The sequence below is a fragment of the Camarhynchus parvulus genome, chromosome 2, assembly GCF_901933205.1.
Source record: "Camarhynchus parvulus chromosome 2, STF_HiC, whole genome shotgun sequence".
Taxonomy (NCBI): domain Eukaryota; kingdom Metazoa; phylum Chordata; class Aves; order Passeriformes; family Thraupidae; genus Camarhynchus; species Camarhynchus parvulus.
In genome coordinates, this window is record NC_044572.1 from 8,851,802 (window position 1) to 8,871,323 (window position 19,522).

A 19,522-nucleotide genomic window follows, 5' to 3' on the forward strand; every position below is an offset into this window, starting at 1 on the left:
TGCAAGCTTCACTCAAATTCTCAGCAGTCTCCTAAAAGTCTTAAGAACTAAAGAAAAAAGAAACAAAAACAAGTGCTTGAGAAGGACTGACCTATCTTTCTTCCTTCCAGGCTAGTGTCTTAGTGTATTATCAGTGTCCCAGAAAACTAGACAGAATACTTGTTAACAGACAGAATTCTTTCAGAAAGGATACAAAATCAAAATGATTTCAAGTGCTGCTCCCACGAAGCCAAAGGTGGATAAGGAGGCATTTCCTATTCCAGGTCCCTACAAAGAAAAAGATACTTTGCATAATTAAACAAAATACATTCAACAGTTCATAAAGTAAACTTCTACCAAGAACACAACATGTAACATCCTATATGCAATACGGCCTTTTCTTAATTCAGTGTTTCAGGGGGGTTCTGATGTCCCACATTCCAAGTCCCCCCACCCCATGTAATGGCACCAGCAGCTTTCAAACTGCAGTGAAATGCATTGCAAAGACAGAACTGCAAACTCCAGATTACTGATCTGCTTTAGTACATCACTGTATCTACATAAAGCTTTTGCACTATTTTAGTAAGAACTCACTACATGACATGTAATAAATGTTTGTGCGGACACAGGAATGAAACCTAGAAGCAAAGTCAAGGTCAAGGCTCATTGGTTTCCATGTTATTAAAGCAAAAGCTCTCACTTGCACTTCTGCAAGGCCTCCAAAGCTTTACTAAAATTATAAAAATTGTAAGAGAAGATTACTTTACCCCTGATCCCTTCGGCATTGCAGTCTCATCAACCAACAGGTAAAGAATGTTGAGAGCAACTAAAAGAACTGAAAAGGACTATAAAAAAGAGGAAACAGTCTTGTTATTGAAAAGTATTCCACATTTTTAAAGTCTTCACATTTATCCTCCTCACCAGACTCCATAATGTCAAGTTTTTGTTAAATGGTCAAGAAAAGAATATCAAGACTGTTGCTTAAACAATCTTCACTCAAAAAAATTAAAATTATTTTCTCAAATAACCAAAGAACACTTTATACGTTTTGCTGGGAAAAAAAAAAAAAGAAAATTCTTACTGTCTCAGTCAGGAGCAGTATCATGACAGCTGGATAAACTAAATTCCTTTCCCAAGCAGAAGCTTTTTTCCTCCGCTCTGTTCAGAAGAGAAAAAACATAAGCCTAATACCATAGATCACCTCAGCATAAAACAAGTAAGAATCATTCAGCTACCCATAAGCTCAGTATAAATATAAGTAACAACAGTATCCTGATCTGGAACAAACAACCAGTTCATAAGAACATCCACCAGGTACAGATCTAAAAAGCAGTGGCAAAAATATGAAACCTCTCTAGAGAAAGGCTGGGGAGACAGAGACAAGCAGATTTTTCTTACAGGCATGTTTCCCCTTAACCTTTTTCTTCCCCTAGTACACAGCAGTTCCACGAAGTTTAAAATCTGCTGAATTTACAAATACACTATCTACATGTATATTTTAGCATGACCTAAAGGTCAGAATTTCAGATATTTAAATAGTATTTTCCTCTTGTAAGGCAGGAAAGACAGAACTAACTTCACTGGACATCATTAGCATGTGCAAGAAAAGAAAAGAAAACACTGTTTGAATTTTACAGAAATAACTCAAACACAAAAAGCAAAGTAATGTCATTGATTAGCCCAAATATTCATAAGTACATTATACATGAAAAGTTCCATGCAAAGAAGTGATACAATTTCTCTAAAATGTTACAAATAAGATCCAAATCAGACTACTTACTTAATTTTTTTTTTTTTTGTTGGAGGGGTGCAATGTTTTCATCTAACATATTTGCAAATGCACAAATTTAGTTAAGAAAAAACTGGAATCAATCAAGCAACTGCTCCAAACTAAACACAGCACCTTAAGGTCATTTAGTAAACTACAATCTACATGAAACACTAGAAAGTTCATTACCCAGATTTGTTTTCTTGCTTCTCACTTTTTCAAGCTCACGTTCCAACTCTACCGTCTGGTATTCCACTGTGGAAGATACACCTTTTAAAACAAAAGACATGATTTTCTTTTGGATGTGACTGCAAGGCACACAGTGACAATCTGGATTTAGGAAGCATCACATTACTTGTGACTTTAAACTGCACGTGTTTCTCTGAGACTCTTCAAATACTTCAAAAACAGCAGAGTCTGCCCAGAAGAGTGCAGCACAGAGGTTTCAGCATCATCTCCTGTGATCACAGCCTGTTTGCTGATGCTGAACTTTCACACAAGTCCAATAACCATAGTGTGTCAGACAGGATGTCTCAAATGCCTCTTTCTTTAATCCCTGTAGGATTCTGGTACCAAGATAAAAAGAATCCCCGGATGCCCTTCAGGAGCATTATTATTTAGCGCAAGTGGAACTTTGCCTTTAAAGTGGTCAGAGCTCCAGATCCAGCTTCTGACCCTCCTTCCCTCCCTTCTCTCCCTTCTTCAGTAAGTTCCACACTCCTCAGTAAGTTTCCACACTGCTAACCTGGTTGCTGATGGATCTTCTGCTCATACCAGCTTGCCTGCTCTGTCCCTCCATGCTTTCCAATTCACAACATACATGTGTCATTGTTGTGCAACTCCTCATACTTTCTCCTGTATATCAGCTTAGCCCTGACAACCATAATATTAATTCCTTTCCTCCTACTAATTTTCTGCCTAAAAGTTGTACATCAACTTTTCTTCCTATCCTTATGCAGCTTTGGGGAAACCCAGCCCATCTTCTCTCTCCATCCCTTTCCTCTTCAATCTTCCATTCTCTTCCAACCACTCCTCTTTTCCAGCGCAAGCACACTGGGGTTTCCTTCCTTGATGCCAGTTCCTCTACAAACCCTGCACTGTGTTCAGGCACTGACAGCTCTGCAATGCTGACTAGAGATCTGCTGTTTCAGTTCCCATCCCATTATTTCTGCTTTAGCTTTCACTCTCTGCAATCACAACCTGGAAATATTCTGCCTGGGATAAGTTAGAAACACTCTCCATTCACCTTTGTTCAGAAGTAAAAGGGATGAAAGTGGGGCAATCTCACCTGAAAATAAGTTAAGGGCTCATAGTTTCCCTGTCTATTCCAGGCCAATTTCACTCTGCAATAACACGCCATGGCAGTGATAGTTCAAGGTCTTAAACCCAAAGTCCTCTCTGTTGTTGTTTTGCTGATTTACATTCACACCTTTCACCTGCTGGCCATTCCCTACCCTCAGCCCCACCTTTGGCCCTGGGCTAACCTGTAAGAGCACCATGCTCCATGGACTTTTTTTAAACAGTCTCTAATAAATTTATATAAGATCAATATTCTTGTCCAGGCTTTTATCTGATATCTCGATCACTTGCCTACAAAATCCAAACAGCACTCAGGCTGCTGGCACAGCAACACTACTTTGTAGTCCAGTCTCATTATTTCCTTATTTTCTGTTGTCTCCCCACCCATCCAGCAACCTCATACAAGAAAAAAGGTGACTCTTCTTATTGCAGACTATGAAACTCTGATCTGTTCAATGCAGTCAAATCACTAATGAAACATCCAAGTGTTTAAAATTTTAAACGTTTAATTGAATTAACTGAATGTTTCTTTCATACACATTTTTGCATATAACAAGTAACTTCTGTGCTTTGTCTAAACATTTATCTTGGATATCAGTGACATAATGAGTATGGGATAATATTTATAGGGCTTCACATATTTAAATATCTCTAATCTCAGGACCATTCAGTAAGACCTACAGACACTGTTCCATTACAACATCTTATCAGTTGAAGTGCCTGAAATACAAATGTCAGTTCCATCCCTCAGTGTTTTTTTAAAAATTAATCATAATACACAGGTTTCTGAAAAAAGTCTTTAAAAAACCCAAGCTAATCATCACTATAAAAATAAGCTTTTGTAATGATGCATTTCCCCCAGAAAAGTCTAAAACATCTGTTTTATGGAATGACTAATTACCATTAGGTGGGAAAAAGGATTGCAATAGAGCTCAGTGGGAAAAGCACTTTCATGGAAGTGGCTGAACAAGAAGGAAAACTCAAGTCAGCATCTGATGTTTTCTTCTTTTCTGTAACTGATTTAGGACTCTCTGAGGAAAAGCTCAGTTCAATATATATCTATGCTTTTGTTCTCCCCTCCACATAAAAATCCAGAGCTCAAAACACTGATTTCATAGGAGTCTATCCAACAAATCAGCATCATCACAGAAGGTCCCTAAGACACAGGTCAGTAGAAATTCTGAATCATATCTATCTAAGTGCTGTTGTAGTTCCTCCTTAAAAACAGTTGCAAACAACAGGTTGCTATACAAAAGGATATTTTATGAGAGAGGCAAGGTTTCAGATCAGTCAAAAGAGTATTTGGAAAGGATGCAGCTAAATTCTTAAAAGCTCTCTAACATTAGCTTTATTTCAAACACGCACAAAGTTCAATGTCAGCGCTGTCTAGCCAATAAATCAAATTGGTAGACGAGACTTGTTTGGACTAGCAATGAAAAGTTAGAAGGGATTCTCCAAGAAAGCCACAAAGCAGCTCATTTAAGGTCAATTTAACGGTATTATTCTGTTTTTCTTCCAGCCCCGACATAAGATTTCAGTACCTCAAAGGAAATTGTAAGAGTATCTATTTGCATTCCCCCAAGGTGATTGGCAGTTCACCACCAATTAGTTCAAAATTACACTGTTACTAGTGTGCAATAAAAACAACACCTTTCATCTTTCTTACATAGGTAAGGATACCTTCAGAGCCAATAACTTTGATCAAGTAAGTATTTTTGATCCTACCCCACCCGTCTCTTTGGATTCAGGAAAACTAATAGCTGAAGGCAACTTTTTTCTTTTAATATAAAAAAGTCCCAGCTTTATTTTTCAACTGTAGGAGTGATGTGGGTACTGAAATATAATACACTGGAAACAAACATTTTCCCAAAGCCCAGTATCTCTTCAACAGATAAAAATACTAGGGTAGATAACACAATCAAACTTTCCCCTCCCTCCTCCTCCGATTTTCAGTTAGACACTGCAGACACCTGAGGAGGAAGAAAATTAGTTCCCACAAAGAAGATCTACAGTTTCACAGATAGATTTATTTTCAAATATGAAAAGCTTTACAATCATCAGGTATCACTTAAGCCTCTGCTCTGGTCCTCTTCATTTTAATCAAAATTCAACTCTTTAGTTATACATATAAATAAAGTATATAATTTCAGAACACTTTACTGGAAACCTGCCCAGCAGGGTTACCTAAGCACCATGGATTCCACCATGAACACGGTGGAAGAGCTGCAACAGCCATGGCAGAGCAAGTGTGTAGCTGAATATATCCACTATGATAGAGCAACAAAGGGACAATCTGTGCTAAAACACAGATTATGGCCTCTAATGTCACACAGCACGACTTTTACTCATGTAATTAGCACCACCCCCGTTTATACACACTTTTTAAAATGCAATAAAAATGCTAAACATGACTCTTCATAGTTCAGGCAATAATAATGTCAATGCTTCCAGCATAGTTTGTATGTACTAGAAAAACTTCTGGAAGAGAAGACAAAGGTTTCCATGTTCACCATAATGAGAACTGTGCTTAAATTTACTAAAGTAACTACTACAAAAATCCTGCAAAGTATCTTCCTGCACATATAACATCTTGTCCCAACTACATGCTATATGCAAGTTTTGATTTTCATTTACTTTTCAGCTTAAGTCCATTAATTTTCTCTGTACACCAACCTAGGGATTTTCAAGCACTCCTTTTGGGGGTCTCAATGCCATTCCCTCAGCACTGAAACAGAGGGAATCCAGTTCCTCTCCTCTCTCATTTAAGCCCCATGTCTTTCACTGCTCAAGAGCAGGCTGGTGAGTGCTCCATGGAATATGGGTGGGCAGCAGCTCCACTTTTCACTGAATACCAAGGCATGTGCTGAAAGCAAATCCAGTCTCTTGGTTGGTGTTATGGGGAGCTCCCAGCACACATCCTAAATCCATACCCACTTAGTGGGCACCTACAAACACTTGTCCACTCCACAAGTGATATCAATCTGCATTATAAGCAAATCTTGAGAGACTTCTGCAAGAAAAAGAGCAGCCAAGCATCACCTAAATTATCACACTCCCCATTTGAACACTACTTCCAATAGATTCCTGAATAACTACTGGGTCATTGCTCTGTGTTGTACACAAGCAGAATCACCATGACAACATAAAATATTCAGTAACAAATATTTTACAGTTCCCAGCTAACATCAAACACACAGAATGATTATCATCACCCCATCACAGCTTCAAAGACACTCACTGCCTGCACCTTTTTGTGTGCCTGTGTGTAAATGCACACATAGTGTGTCACTATAAACACCTGAAAACGTGGATGTTACTTTTAAACTGAAGTTATGACTGATTTCAGCACAAAGAAGTCACTACTCCTCAAAAAATTGCAGGCCCTGGAATAGAGATGACCACCATGATCTCTGCTATCAAAGGTATTTCCCCTGATCAGGCAACTTTGGAAGGAGACTTAATGAGACCTCAGAGAAGGAAAGCTTAAGATACATGACAGAAGACTAAAAAGCAGGAGAGAAAAAATAGGAAATTTTACAAATTAGGGCTAAAATAAGTCATCGTGACACATACATTGTTGTGCTGTCTTACACGAAAATTCCCTGGTTTTCAAAACTGCAGTAATTGCATAAATTATGGATGGATGGCTTATCCATGCAGTTAAAAGCAAGTCAGAAGATTTGGACAACATGATTTCCAGGTTTATAGAACCAATAAGTTTTCCATAAGTGGTGCCTACCTGTTGCAACACTCCTTTCTATTCTAAGTCAAAACTTCATACTTTACTTCATGTTTTTTAAATACTTCATAAGAAAAACACCTTATCAAGAAATGCAAAATGTTAAGACTAAATACAGTAAGTCTAAAAACATTCTTGTAATTATTAATTTTCATTACTTATTAATAGAGTGTTTTTATTTATTAAATTCACCCAATAACTCCTAGAATATAATGGAGTGCTCTGATTTTTAATGGATTACTAACTAAGATTTTAAATAACAATCAAGTAAAAGACAAAAAATCCTCCAAATTAAAAACAAAAACTCATATTGCAGGAAGTCAAGCCTCTTGCTAATGTAAGTTCATTGTCCTTCAAACAAGGCTGAAATAGAGTCATTTACCAATCCAAGCTATTTTGTAGCAAGGGTGGTGGGTCTGGACAACAACTCAATTGCTCTCTCAGACTCAGAATATTCCCACATTAGAGAGCTGATGAACAATTCAAAAACAAAACCAAAGCAAACCACACATACACAAGAGCCAATCTTGGAAAACCTGGTGAGGAAATGTACACCTGTAACATTTGTTACAGGCTAAGATGTTGAAATTTTCTGTTTTGAGAGAAGAGGCCGACCAACAGCGAGACTCCTGACCAGAACCACTCTAAGTACTGTATCTGAAGCAGTACCACTACAGGTATAGCATACATACCATTAAGCTTCCTCTGAATTGCTTCTTCCTCTAAAGTGATGATATACATCTGCTCATCTAGGTCTTCCAGGATCTGTATTTGCAAATAGAAACATGAACTGAGTATCAGAGACACTTGTTTTCCTGACTGAACTTACATGATCAGATTCACTTTGCTCCTGTAACCTGTACTTTAAATATACAGCCTACAACTCTACAATAATGTCACAAATAAGAACTTCACAGATTATTCCATTCTGTTACACAATTGTATCTATACTGTAAGCAAAGTTGAAGTTTTTATTTCGAGTTACAGCTTTTATGTTCAGTTCCAATCTAAAGAGACAGAACAGTACGTCTGACTCACATTCAAATCATACCAAACTACACACCCAATTTAAATAACTAAAGATTTTGAAAAATTGTATTAAAAAGCAACTTTCCACATAAGCCAGTATTTCATGAAAATATAAATTGCTATTGGAAGCTAAAACCAAATAAATGAAGTCAGTCTATCTCAGCTACCAGGTGCTTTGAGACTAAAGATAAAAATAGTAGGTATTTTCTTTGTATTTCCAGGGTTGAACGAACTAATGAAAAGGAAAACAAGATCTAAGTGCACCCAAATTTTAGTAACTACAAACCAGGACATGTGACACCGAAGTCACTAGAGCACTTGTATGTGGTACAAACTTCTCCCTTCCCTCACAGCATTCAGAACATGAACCAAAGAGCATCTGTGTGTAACAAGCTCTTAAAGATGACACCTATCCACATTTCACCCATCTGTGGGTATCCCAGGTACCCTTCTTGTTATCCAGACTTTGTTTGCTCTTGTATTCTTTGCTACTGAACTCAGAATATGCCCACATTTTTCAGGCACTGGTAAAACACAACAGGAAATACTGGTAATAAATAATAATAGTAGCATTGACATAAATTGAAAAATCAGAGGAAGTCTGTATTATTTTAAGAAATACTTTGGGAAAAACCAGGCTTTTGTGCTATATGAGAAATGTGAAATGAGTACATAAATAGTGGTTCTAGAAACTGATGAACTGAAGAGTTCTGTAGAAGTGTGAGCATTCTAGAAGAAAGTACCAAAATACCATTCCACCTTCTCACAGGTAGCACGGGAGGACAGACTTGGGGAGCACAGGAGAACAGAACTGTGCAGCACAGGAGGACAGACTTGGGGAGCACTGCAAGACAGAACTGGGGAGCACTGCAAGACAGAACTGGGGAGCACTTACTGTCGGCTTCACGAGCAACTGACCCATTACTGTAAACATCCTCGAGAGCCCCACTGGTGTGCACACTGCAGGGGAAGGAAGAGCATTGCAAAACATCATTTGTAAGTCAAAGAGCAGGTGTTTTTATTTGGATGCTAAGTGTGCTGTTCCACATATCACCATTGTTCAGTTTTGAAAAGAACTGCAATAGCTTAAAGCTCCAACATGAACGTCCAAGCACATTGCACGCACACGAATTTTGATCAAGACAAGCATCTCTCCCTTCCAAGAGCTTAACTGTGACTTTTTTTTGTCAACAAGGAACACCACATGATCAGAGATCTTAAACTTGCTCAACTAATTAATTATTTATTCAAAGCATGTGGCACGAGATGCTATGTCTTCACTAGCAAATTCAGCAGTGCCAGGATGCATTCCTGGGCTTTAAGATTGGACTGCCTACACCAGTAAGTTGTTAGAACTATTCCTGGCATGACTTGTCCTGAGCCAGTTAACACTTTCCCAAATGATTCTCAGTGCAGTTCTGGAGTTCAGGCAGCCCAGGAACCTTTTTCACGAGCCAAAGCTGCACAGACACCTGCCAGCTGCAATATCCTGGATGGAATGACACTGGCTGGCCACAGCACTGGAGAACATCTCAGGCATGTTTCATCTTTTAGCACAGGTGTAGCTGCAAGGCCAAGAGATCCTGAAGCTCCTTTGCTCTCCTGAAAGTTATCCTTCAACTTCCATTGAGAGTAGGCTCAGCTACCAGATTTTAGACTATTTTCTGTGAAATAACAACGGGCCCTTTCTGATCCTAGCCTGTGATGGTTTTCAGGAATGATGCATGTCTGCTTCTTAGGAGAAAGGCTTAATCATGATAATAGAAAATTATAACAGTTTAGGGAAAACTGCCTTCAAATACTGAAATATGTCAGAGAGGAAAGAATTTATAACAATATGGATGAGCATGTACATACATCTATAGTTTCCATTATAATAAAATATTGTTGCCAAAAAAAGTAGACAAGATTTTATTGTGGGAATTGCATTTATTTTTATCAATACAGTGTTTCACTGTAGCTATTGCATATTAAAAAAAAATACAAGAGTATTCCAAAATCTAACTTAAGCTTGTCTGTCTTTACTGCAGAAGAATCCTCAGGAAAAGGACAAAAGACAAATGAAGTGATGCTCAAATCACTACTGCAATAGGCTTTACTCAAACACTGTTTCAGCAATTAAACCAGCTGAAGCTCTACCCCAGCAGCTGCCCCACTGCTGTATACTGCCTTTTCAGCTACACAGATCTAACAGCTTGGAGGGCAATCACCTCAGTGATTTGCTTAAGTTACACACTTCCAAAACCTGGCATTTAGTCACAAAAATTTCAGTGAACTGGTTTACAACAGCCCCAGAACTCAGCAGGCTGAGTTTTCAGCTCTGCTGAAGCAAATTGCAGGGCAGATTTGAAGTTTTGTAAACCAACTTCCCATTAAAGTGTTCAGCACCTCTGTGAATGCCACTCTGGAACAGCCTACACAAGATGTTGAGAATCCCACTGTTTAGAGAATCTAAGGAGACTCACTGAGGTGAGTCTCTTTAATAGATCTGTTTAAAGGATATCACAAATTATGATTCCCCGCCCTTTCTCCACAGTGACAGCCCCATGTAAGCTTTGCATCTGTCAAGCTTGGAGAAGAGATGAAGTCATAGTAATCTAAAAAGGGAGATCTTCTGTTCCTCTCAGCAATTTTCTAGAAATTATTGAAGGAGGGGGCTGAGATTATAAATGGGATTTGGAGCCTTCCATCATGTTTCTTATTCTCCTGAACATGGATAACTGAACTCTGGTTAGGAGCACTGAGTGTAAGGTTGGGTTTTTACTGCATTTGTTTCAGATGCAATTGTGTAACTGACCTGCAGACTGGCCAGAGCTCAGTGGTGTGATTATGAAAGCTGGCTGCAGTCTTCCAACTCCTGCCTATACAGCAACATTTTCAATTACAAAAGGAAGAATGGTAGTTTACTGAATATAGGACAAAATGTTCCAAAATCATTTTCTCACCATACTACTGGCCTCCTGCAGACATTTCATTTAAAAATTGTGCTTTTCTTTGCAGAATAGAGTCCCTATTTTTCAACTACCTGCTTTAACAAGTTATTAGTCAAAATTGGGTGAGTTGGAAAGTTTCTCAAAATTGAAAATCTAAGGTACCATTTATTTGAACTTCAGAACCCAAACCTAACAAATTCACACCTAAATTTAAATTTAATCAGAAAAAGAAAATCCCACTCAACTTTCGCAATCAAAAAGTTTCATTTAACCATTAAAAAAATTGACCACAATAGACAAAAAATCCTCCACCATAACACCATTCATCTTTAGGAACAATGAGGAAAACACTTACACAGAAGTAACAAGCATCCCATCAGCGATATACAGGAATATAAATATGGGAGGTAGAATTCCCAGAGGTCTGTAAAGAAAACATTGAGCACAGCTTTAGCTAATTAGCAAGAGGCTACTTATGTCACAGAATTTAACATCAAAATGGTGCTGACTGAATTAAGACACCTCCTTCACAACCTGTGCAATACTCACATAGCATGTACTAGAAATACATTTAACTGTAAACCTGCATTTCTGTATTTACAATGAAAGTGAGTGAGGGTTCTTTTGCATTCCATACCATATAAAGACTCCATACTGGCAGCATCATTGTCTATGAGTGCTGAAGCCACCCATACGATTCCAAGGATAAGCAGTGCAAGAAGAATGAGCATTACAAGGGTTTCCAAAATCCGTGCTCTGATGCCCTATGGGCAGAAGAGGGGAGAGGGAGGAAAAAAACACAGCCAAGAAGTTTGAATCAGGTATTTTCAAACCTTATTAAATTACAAGTAAATAGCAGATTCTTCTTCCTAAATACATACTCACATTTTATCATGTATACAAAAGCATAACATGTAATGCACATTTAAAAGGTAGTGCATAAAAAAGGAAGTACTTATGGCTTTATAGTGCCCAGATTGCATTTTTCCCTTAAACCCATAGAAAAACGTTTTAAATTGCATATGCCTTACAGTTCTCATTAATCTCATTATTCCACAAAGTACTCTTTATACCATATGATTTTGTTCGAGCATTTTTACAAGATGGATTACTTTTCTAATACTTTCAGCAAAGAAAGTGGATTAGCAAATTTTTATCTATGATTCCAATCAAGGGAATGGAAAGCCAATTATGGCAAATAGCCAAATGGCCCGGCAAGCATTAAACCCTGCGCAGGTACAATGCAGCAATTCCCCTGAAACCGCTGGGCAGCCGTCAGTCTGCGGAGCCCTCCAGCGCTCGGCTGCGGAACTGCCGCTCCCGCACGGCTCCCGCCCTGCCCCGGCCCCGCCGGGCGCACGCAGGGCTCACCTCTGAAAAACGGAACAACGCTCCCACAGCTGATGCTACATTCGCTAATATATATAGTGTTATATATATTATATTATATATAACATACCAAATAACCAAAAAATAACACCAAATAACACCAAAAAATCAGATTTACTTTTTATTGGTATCACTAATTTCACTAATTTGGAGTAATAGAGTGATTGGGATGCCTTTTCATGCATCCACGCCATTAAGGAACCATCAGACTGATATTTAAGTAACAATTTTACTTTTTTTTTTCTTTGTTTGCCAGTATACATCTCCACGAGTAAATCCAACCTGTTTTTCATATAGGTTCACCCCAGCTTGGGAATACTTCATTGCAAAGAAAGACTACTTGATAGTTAAAAGCAGAACATTTGTTTTATTTTATTGTTTTTTCTATTTTTATTACATCTTCCCTCGCTGCTTAACTAGGGGGTTACTTGAGGGTAATCTTTATATGATATTCACCCTAAAAATTATGCTCTCTACATAATCACTGCATCCAACCATGAATGAGGACCCCAGGCATCCTAACCATGAGCACTGATCTCTTGTAGCACACCAGTTCCTCTCCTCCACCAGTCCTCTGCATAACAGGAAGATTACCACTGACAACTCTCTCCATTCTGCTCAGGGCACAAGAATTTTTATATTGCACAGCACACACAGATTAGGATTCACATTCATTTGAATATAGTGAAATCATAATACTTTAAAGAACTTTGGTGAAGTGATAAATAGAAATATTCTGCCACAGACACTAATGAATACTTGGTAATGGTCCAGGATAAAAAAGAAATTAAGACACTTAAAGGACATAGGTAAATACTTAATCTCAATTAGGCACCCATAAGGCTGTGCCCTATGAAAACATTATTGTTCCAGGCACATTAGTTCATACTTACATACATTAGACTACCTGCCAAATAGCTGCTATTTGAAAGGAATGAAAGGTACAGAATTTTCCCCCTGTGCACATGGAGAAAACCTCTGGAGAACCACAGAATGACTGAGGTTGGCAAGGACCTTCAGAGGTCACCTGGTCCACCCCCAGCTCAAGCAGACACCTAAAGCTGGTTCCCCAGGAATCTTTTGAGTACCTCCAAGCTTGGAGACTCCAAAACCTCTCTGGACAACCTTGGCTTCATTTTCAGTAAGACAAGCTGCCCCCCTGGAGTACTTCTATTTTAAGGCAGTCAAATTTTCATTTGACATTTACTTTTCATTGGCCAAATAATGCTGGGATCCTGATTAAGTTAGAGGAGTTAAAAAAGAGAAGTCACAAAATACACAAAATGTAATTAAGCTCGACAATATAAAATTAAGTGGACAATGGAAATGCATCTTAAGGTGGTTGGCTTCCATACACCCCCTGCTGTACACTAAGAATACTGCTATGGCTTCAGGTTACATTTCTGTGCATGAGGGGAAAGGGTGGGAAAGAAATAAGAGAAGTAATAAGAGAAGTAATAAGGGAAGAAATAAGGGAAGTAAGAAGACCTGGAAAAATAGATTCCTTTTAAAAAAATCTTGTCTAAACAAAGTCTACTATTAGAAAGACTATTCACCACTCTAAGATCAGAAAATTTGAATCTGTAACCAGGACACATTTTCATGAATGGAAACAGATGAAGTAATATAAAACCTGGTTGGTTCTTCAAACACTCCCTGAAGGTATCAGAGGGAGAAAAAAACAAATAAAAAATGAAGAGTGACATGAACAGAGAGAAGAGGCTCAGAAAGCACCCTCACTTTTGTACACACTGGGGTTATTCCTACTCTCCAGGGACATGCAGAGAAGAGTGAAGGCTGTGTACACAAAGAGGGAGAAAGAGATGACATGGACCACAAAGAACAAAATGATAAAACTAATGCATGCTAAAAAGAAAGGTAGAAGTGTTGAAAAGAGTCTGATCTTTGGTCTTTAGTTCATACATCAGCTTCTCTGCATGTCAGTAAAGGAGAGGGACACGTTCCCAAAATGGACTCCGGATCAGAGTTTAGGAAGCATGAACACCTGCCAGTTTGAAGGAAGGTAGTGTTTCTCTCACTCAACAGTGATTTTGGTTTTAGTAGCTCTCCACTTTAATGTCTTTTTCCATGAATGTATCTAGAATAAAACATCAACTATCTGTTGTGGTGTGAAGCAATACAATAACTATCATTGCACTACAAGGCCGTAACAACATCTCTGGTAACAGCTGAACAGGAAAACAAAACACACTCAACACCTTACAAATTCTTCCAGCTGAGTTTCAGATTATCCACAAAGCAAAAGCCACTCCTGAAAGTCAATGCCCTGTGTGGTTCCCTACTGTCCCTAAGCAGAAGTCTGGCACCCTACAGGCTGACTGACACATTAAAGGAGTCTCTTGTGGAAGATGAAAAAAATATGATAAACAAAAACTTTTGGAAGCAAATTACTATAATCCAAGAGAAACTGTAATTTAGCTATTTATCAAGAAAATTGGGGAAAAGAATTGGCATATTATACCATCAACCCCCCAATTTCTTCTATTTTTTAAACTTCAAAGTTTCACAGCTTATCAGTCCACAGCTCACCTACACTTTCACTCACAGCATATTTTCAAAATCCACCTAGTTCTTTAACATGAGCACTTAACCAAGTGAAGTATTTTATTAAAGGAAAGATATTTAACACATCAATCCCAGCAGACTGCAACTTGCCAGGACTCAGTAATATCTGTCATCTTCTCTCTGCACTAATGGGGGGAGTGGAAAAGAAAGAGCATTTGAAGCTCTCAAGGCCTGCCTACAAATAAAAGCTGTCCTACAAACACATCCTTGTACAGCCTTAGAGATACCTGACTCTCAGGCTTCTAATTCTTTAAAATTCAATTGTCAAGACAATCAGAAGTTTTTATAGCTTAATCCCGAGCTACTTATGCTGCCCGGAGCACCAGGCCTAAGGGTTCATGTTTCCAGAAAAGCCTAATTTTAGCAGGAAAGGTTTTAATTATTTTAGAAGTGTCCTGACAAATTTTTAATTGCTACTCTGTATCATCAAAATCTTACCATGTTTCTTTTCTATTATGATTAACACAGATAACTCATCCCAGATGACAAATAGCCAAAAGACATTAAAAACAGCACATGGCCAAAAAAGGTAATTCATCTGAAAAACCCAATGAAGTACAAATGGCAACAACAGTCCTGAAGGAGTAACAGATGTATTACAAGCAACTCAGCATAATTACCAAGGAAACCACCTCTCCCTGCAGTACATTTGTGTTGAGGGATGACTATTATGCCACTTACAAAACATTAAGACTTCCTGCTATATGTGTCAACACATAACACCTAGAGACTGGTTTTACTTTACAAGATAACATGTGTGGTGATAGGTCCTTACAGCTTTTCAATAAGGAAAAGGACAATTTCTTGATAATGGAGGCAAAAGTGGTGGGTTTGGTTTTTTTCCTCCATTTAAAATTCTGTAACTACTTTGAATTATACAAATGTAACAACACAAAATGCTTTGCCATTAATCAGGCACCAGTAACAAGTGAAGACTTTGCCCTGCACACTGGCTGTGCACCAGGTTCAGGCCTCTCACACAACCAGCAGGGCACAGGGATCTCTCCTGACTCACAAGGACAAGGCAAGGAACCTCCTGCCTGCTCCTCTCTCCATTAAGAGCCACATGAAAACTCTAGAAAGTTTAAAAGGAAATATCTGACAACTGCCATTCTAGCAATGCTAAGCAAAGACATGCACCATATTCCAGGAGAGACACTGTGGAAGGCAATGTGGCACAACCTGGGCCAGAAAATCACAAGATGTTATTTTTCCTTAAAGAATTATTAAATAAATAAAAGCAATTGAGCCATTTGTTGCTGATTTTTTGCACTGCCAGTTGTGAGCAGAAACACAATTATTATCCTTCAGAAATTTAAGCATAGTTTTTAATGTTGTCTAATGCTATATGGATTTTAACACATACATTGATATATTTACCAGGAGTTCTTTCATTTTAACGTTGATGAATGATTAGAAAATCTTTCAGTATGTATCATCTCTTTTTGCAAGAGGCAAAATTCCTGGTAAAGTGAAAGAACTACAGCTCCATCCTTACTTTAAGAAAAAGCGTTTCTTTGTTGGAACATTACCTGACTATAGAGATTTTGATGAACATATCAGCTCCTTTAAAATGGACATTTTTGGATCTACATTGATAATGCAGGCCATAGAATGGCTTTTATTAATTCCACATTTTAACCTAGTTGCAAACTGCAGGAAAAAAAAAAACACCCTATCATCAATGAAATAAAAATTACACGTTACACACAAAACCAGAGAGTGCTAACTAAGTTTCTATGGTGCTGAATATGTGAACACAGTTCTGCTTGGACATCTTGACCTCTTGCAAGGTAGGTAAACATCACTTTTTACACCATGCCCTGACCCATGGGGAAAGCCTGGGAAACATTTCTGCAATCATGGCACATTTAGAGTACACACGACGCCCATTGTTCTCACGTGACAGAAAGGAGCCTTAGTAACCTCAAGATTTGTTCAGTGAGGGGCTGATGGCAACAAACACACATGATAGCATCTGCAGGAGAAGTGGAGGCACTAAAAAAGGGAGGATTACACTGGGTATGAGGTTGGGGATGTTATGTATTAACCCCAATTACAGTTTTAGCATGTGACACCCCCTCTTTCTCAATTTGTAAGCATTAGTGAAGAGATGAGTGTCAAGCATTTCACCCCTTTCTATGGTTTGACACCAGATCTGCTTGGAGCAATCCTTGCTGTGACCTATTCAAGGCAGTCCACAAACAGCTTTTTAATAAGTAAAGGAGAACAATTTTGCATCAGGCAACATGAAACAGCCTACACTTAGCACACTGGTATTTAGTGAAGGGGTCACTACCTCCTGAGCCTACACGAATTACTAAGTCAAAAACAGATGCTGTAGTTTTAGGAAAACTCAGTTAATTTTAAAAATGTAGCTGCTAATGACTCAGAACCTTCATGAAGCAGCTAAGAAATTTTAATCAAGTAGTAATATATTCAGGTATCAGATTCAAGTAGGGGAAAAAGAAAACCAACATTTCCTTGCCCATACAAGAATCAAATACTTCAGACTATAACTAGCACCAACTGCATCTTCCCCCACATCACCTCTTCCCTCACAGAACCTTCACAGTCTACAGGGATTTTAAGATTAAATGAGCACTTTTCATCACAAGTCTATTTTAAAGCTTGTATTTATTTTCTACACAATACAAACATGAAAATTCAGTCATAAAACATTCCCAGCAACTTTCAGCTGATTTTTCTGTTAGTATCCTTTCTCAAATGATTTCACAGTTGTTACCATGTTGTCAATGGAACAAGAGAAGGCAGCCAAAATACTGAACTGTGTCAAATTTAACAGCCACACAGGATAAGTAAAAAAATTCAGAAAATTCTGAAAATCCAGAAAAATTAAAGTTTCGTAGGAAATAAGACCCAAAATTATTTCTTTGGGTACTGGCTAAAGACATGTAACAATAAGCATTAGTTATGCCTGCCAAGTTGGAAGTGAAGGACCAAAAATCCCTCAAGTAGAGCTCAAGAAAAAGATATCTTTACTTAATAGCCTGGGGAGGAGGCCACCTATTCAGGATCCAGTACACTCTCTGCAGTGACTCCTCTGCCAAAGAAAACTGATGCTCCCTTCTTCGGTGTCCCAGAGAAGCATCCAAACCACAATGTTATAGCATAGTTTGGGGTCCATACCCATCAAATGTTCCTGTTGACACCACTGCACACAAATAACTCAGTGGAATAACCTAAGAACCAAGGACTCCTTGCAGACTTGAGTCCTCAGGACCAGAATAAAAAGGAGTTCTTTCTCACTTTTTTCCCCAGGATCTATTTAATTATCCAGTGCAAGATGGACTCCAGTGAGAATGATAAGGTGGGATTCATTTATTGCCTAGCAGTTAAGGCACTGTTTCAAATACATGGGTTGAAACAACACAAGCCAAGATGCTCTTCCACATTAGGCATCACTCTTGTAAATTTAACAGAGAAATAGTACATTTGAAGTATTATTGCTTACAAATTTTGTATCAGAATACATACTAGAGTACAGAATACATACCAATTTCTTAAAATGGGGAAAAGCTAGACAGAATAGCAGCCAAAATGCAAGCAGACACTAACTGGAATAAAATAATCACAACCTACAGCTGTCAGATACACACGACTACCCTGCTGCAGCTCGCCATAAAAGGGATGGATGCCGATCTGTGAACATCCAACCCAAACCTTCTGGAGAGAAGGGAAATGAGAAATGAAAGGATAATCACAGTAAAATGGTCACTGTCCCAGTGTTACCCCTTTCCCCCACAAGTTTGCTCTGTTGTTCCATTCACTAGCCCAGCTCTCACTAATTAGCTCTGAGATGATCCACTCCCTCCACCTACCAAGTTTCCCAGACTTTCCAGTGCCACCTGCAACAACACCATGGGAGCTGTGGGATTTCTGACACTGTGAGTCTCCCTCTAATCATTTACTTTTGGATCAGAAAGAATCTTTCCTGCTAGACTGGCCTGATAGGAAGATAAATAGATGCTTTCCAACTTCTTTGTAGCTTGGCAGAGCACTAAGATAAGTAACATTAAGACTTGGAATTTGTGATTGTGTTTTGGCAGAATGAAACCCTGAAGACAGTTACCAAAAGCAAATGACATGTACAAGCACAAAGGTCACTTTTAATGTTCTAAAATAAATAAAGAAAACAAAAGTAAATCCCCTGAAGTCATGTCTATTACTAATGCCCTGAGAGGGTGAATAAGCCCAAGAAGAAAGGAACTTCTAGGAACTGGCCAAAGCACCAGAATGCTGGAAGTTCCTATAAACAAGCTGGGAAACTCTTGAAAAAGGTACCAAAAAAAAAAGAAAAATGGACAGAGATGGGAGAAAGTCTTTGGTTCTCCCTCCTCCCCTCCTTTGTAAATAAAATTGTTTTGTTGTCTGCCTCACAAATTTTCACTACATATGTGTAAGCTCCTTCCTTGTCAGTGCAGAATAAGCAATTCCTAATATAGAGCAATCCATAATGTGAAGTAATTTTAGTAATACTAAATAAGTAATACAGACTACAGGTCTAAATATCAGGATAATATGGTTATCAGGATCAAAAACCCACTGCTTTCAGAGAAGGAATGAAAAGTGGTGTCTGCCTAGTAAAGTTTCATTTAATAAATGAAAACCCATTAGAAAAATATTTATTGCCTTTCAATGATTAAGACAATTATATTAAACCTTTCAACTATTAATATAAAATTCCCTGGAACTTTTTTGTGAATTAAAATTACAATTATAATAAATCTGTAGAGTATTTTTAAATTTTATAATAAAGCAACAAAAGTACATAAAGAG

At 38.2% G+C, this 19,522-nt stretch overlaps 1 protein-coding gene across 1 annotated transcript in view; it reads right to left on the reverse strand.

Annotated features, from left to right (window-relative positions):
* LMBR1 (limb development membrane protein 1) overlaps nt 1–19,522 on the reverse strand; it is a 67,948-nt gene that overhangs the window by 14,693 nt on the left and 33,733 nt on the right. Inside the window, exons 6-13 of the mRNA XM_030969655.1 lie at nt 11,385–11,511; nt 11,103–11,171; nt 8,710–8,774; nt 7,478–7,550; nt 1,937–2,017; nt 1,061–1,137; nt 747–824; nt 194–267 (exon numbers count right to left, since the gene is read on the reverse strand). Of these exons, the coding sequence (XP_030825515.1) occupies nt 194–267; nt 747–824; nt 1,061–1,137; nt 1,937–2,017; nt 7,478–7,550; nt 8,710–8,774; nt 11,103–11,171; nt 11,385–11,511 (644 nt within the window). The remainder of the gene's footprint in view (nt 1–193; nt 268–746; nt 825–1,060; nt 1,138–1,936; nt 2,018–7,477; nt 7,551–8,709; nt 8,775–11,102; nt 11,172–11,384; nt 11,512–19,522) is intronic.